Below are 2,473 nucleotides of genomic sequence, written 5' to 3' on the forward strand. Positions count from 1 at the left end.
GCTATACATATTAGGGAGAATTTTTTGTTTCCTTTTCATTAAAATTCCAAAGAGCTGTTGAAAAGTCACGAGGAATACTAAGGCAATGCCACTCTCCTACAGCCCCTTTTCTGAAAAGGCTAATGGGAGAATTGTGTCAAGTTTTTATTCCTTCGACTTAAAATTTCAACTATGAGTAGTTGAATACTCAGAATAGTTAAAGATTGCTGCAGAAAATCTTTGGGTTTACAATAAGAAGTGCCAGTGTCATAGGCTTTTTGGTAGGAGTGCATTTTTGTTTTTTCTTCACCACAAATTTATGTATTTCAGAGAAACGGCGGAAGAAAGTGTATTTCAGGATGTCCTGGAAATCCTGACAAGCGCCTCAAGTGCCATTGAGCAGAGCTGTAAGGACTCCTGTGGAGTGGCAGATCTAGACACCTGCCTGCTGCTCATAGCAGAGTGCTTCAGGTGTCTGAGGAATGCCTGTGTGGAGTGTGCCAAGAATCAACATGTCTTGAGGTACAGTTATTAACCCTTTTAGCCCAGACCAAAGTACCACCTTCTGATGTCGGTGTGGTTTTATAAAAGAGACTCTTATTTTATATTGCTGTGTTAGTTGATTTATTAACTGGCATTTCCTGCTTGATGGAATCGCTTGAATTCAGATATGCAAGAAACAAAAATAGCTGACCTATTTGTAGGCCAGTTTGGGGCCCTGCTCAGCAACAGAACAAAGTATTTGGGTCCACAATCCAAGTTGATTACACAAATGATATAAGCCTGTTGGAAGCCTGACTGTAGCACTATCCTTTTTTTCTCTTTCTTTAATTTTTTTTAATAACATAATGAATAATTAAATGGTTATAATAATCAGTTACAGAATTAGTATGTCTTTTAAGGTTCATTTAAATCTGTCTGGCTTTCCTGGGAAAACACAGCATGTAAAACTGTGCATATTAATCCTGATATATATATATATATATATATATACACACAATCAAGTTGAGCTTAAAGGATATTAAATCAATCTGGTTCCTTAAGTTATTTAGCCTCTCTATTCTTTGCAATGCAAATCATTCTGAGAGTCTACCTGTGGTTTCTCCTCACTGGAGAAAGGATAAATGATTACTTGGCCTTCTCTGCTTCTCTCTGAGAGTTGTGGATGTTTCCCTTTGAGCCGGCCCTGTTGTTTTTTGGTAGCTGTCACTAATTGCTTTGTTGGCATTGAAAATCCTCCAAGTTTATTATGAAGTAAGATACATGACTCTTGTTCCGGATGCTTGACCTCCAGACAAAGCAAAGTTTTTACAGAAATAAAGCTGTTTAAATTATAGGAATAACTTGATAATGTTTAATGTCTGATAGGAAGAATAGCCTCAAATGAGGAAAGGGTACTTAGCTCTGAAGGTTCTGTGCCCAAAATTGGTAAAATGCAGAATGATGTAATAAACTCCTTTGATTTGCTTCTGATGGTAGTAATGTGGCTGCTGATAGGCAGGCAGCAATGTAGGAGAAAGTATTTTTGTTTCAGAGGTCCTGAAGATGCTAAACATTTCCTGTTAACTTCAGTGAAAAGCCTTTTAAATTTTTTTTGAGTGTATTTAATATCACGTGAATTATTGTGTTTTATTCCCAATTTAAAAATAGGAACTTGGGTCTCATCTCCACATCTGTCCATTTGATAAAGTTGCTTCATGGAATACAAATCAAAGAAGAATTGTTACTGACTGGTAAGGCTGGGGATTTTGTTAAATGTGTAGCCTGCATTATATTTTTTTACACATGTGGTATGATATCACTTTACTGATGCATTTGTTTTGTAAATAAGCTTAATTCTTTCTTGAATTGCAGTTAAGAATTGGCCCTCTCTTAGACTGCTTGAAAAATGTCTCAGCCTCAAGTCTAGTTCACCTGTATTTTCACTGAACTGTTCCTTATAGATTGCTAAAGGAAAGATATTTGGAAACGTTTTAATATGAAGCAGAAAAATTGGGTTTTGTAAAAGGAAAAGTTCCTTTAGTACCTCCATTCAGAATACATTCTGCTGTTTTACTGTCTTTTTATTTGCTGATACTTAAGATAATTTATCTGATTCCAGGAAGCAAATTTTGGCTTCTTAAAAATTATTTTTAATTTTCATTGGGGTACCATGGCTGCTGGCCAGTCTGGGTGGTATCTGCCAAGAGTTAAGTACTGATTTGGGTAGTGTTCACATTTCCTTAACAGATGATTTTTTTTCTTTCAATGCAGTGAAGAGAAAATGTGACTCTGTAGTACTAGTGGTAGTTATTGCTACTCATTTCACTGGATATTAAAGGTTTTCAGTAATTCTCACAATCTGTGTTTCCCAGTGTGTGCATGTGGAGCTTTATACATTGGACTGCAGTTGTGACTGTCTGTGGTTGCAGACAGCGTAGCATGTTTGTTTTCTTGTGTGTCAGTTATTTCTTTTCACTGCTGTCCCTCAGATGAAGTTTTTTACTGGATTCCT

At 36.4% G+C, this 2,473-nt stretch overlaps 1 protein-coding gene across 1 annotated transcript in view; it reads left to right on the forward strand.

Annotated features, from left to right (window-relative positions):
* Window positions 1-298: 298 nt before the first annotated feature.
* The window catches only part of ATXN10 (ataxin 10), a 75,164-nt gene continuing 72,989 nt past the window's right edge, over window positions 299-2,473 (forward strand). Inside the window, exons 1-2 of the mRNA XM_014307039.1 lie at window positions 299-501; window positions 1,630-1,712. Of these exons, the coding sequence (XP_014162514.1) occupies window positions 299-501; window positions 1,630-1,712 (286 nt within the window). The remainder of the gene's footprint in view (window positions 502-1,629; window positions 1,713-2,473) is intronic.

The sequence above is a fragment of the Geospiza fortis genome, unplaced genomic scaffold (genome assembly GCF_000277835.1).
Source record: "Geospiza fortis unplaced genomic scaffold, GeoFor_1.0 scaffold10, whole genome shotgun sequence".
Taxonomy (NCBI): domain Eukaryota; kingdom Metazoa; phylum Chordata; class Aves; order Passeriformes; family Thraupidae; genus Geospiza; species Geospiza fortis.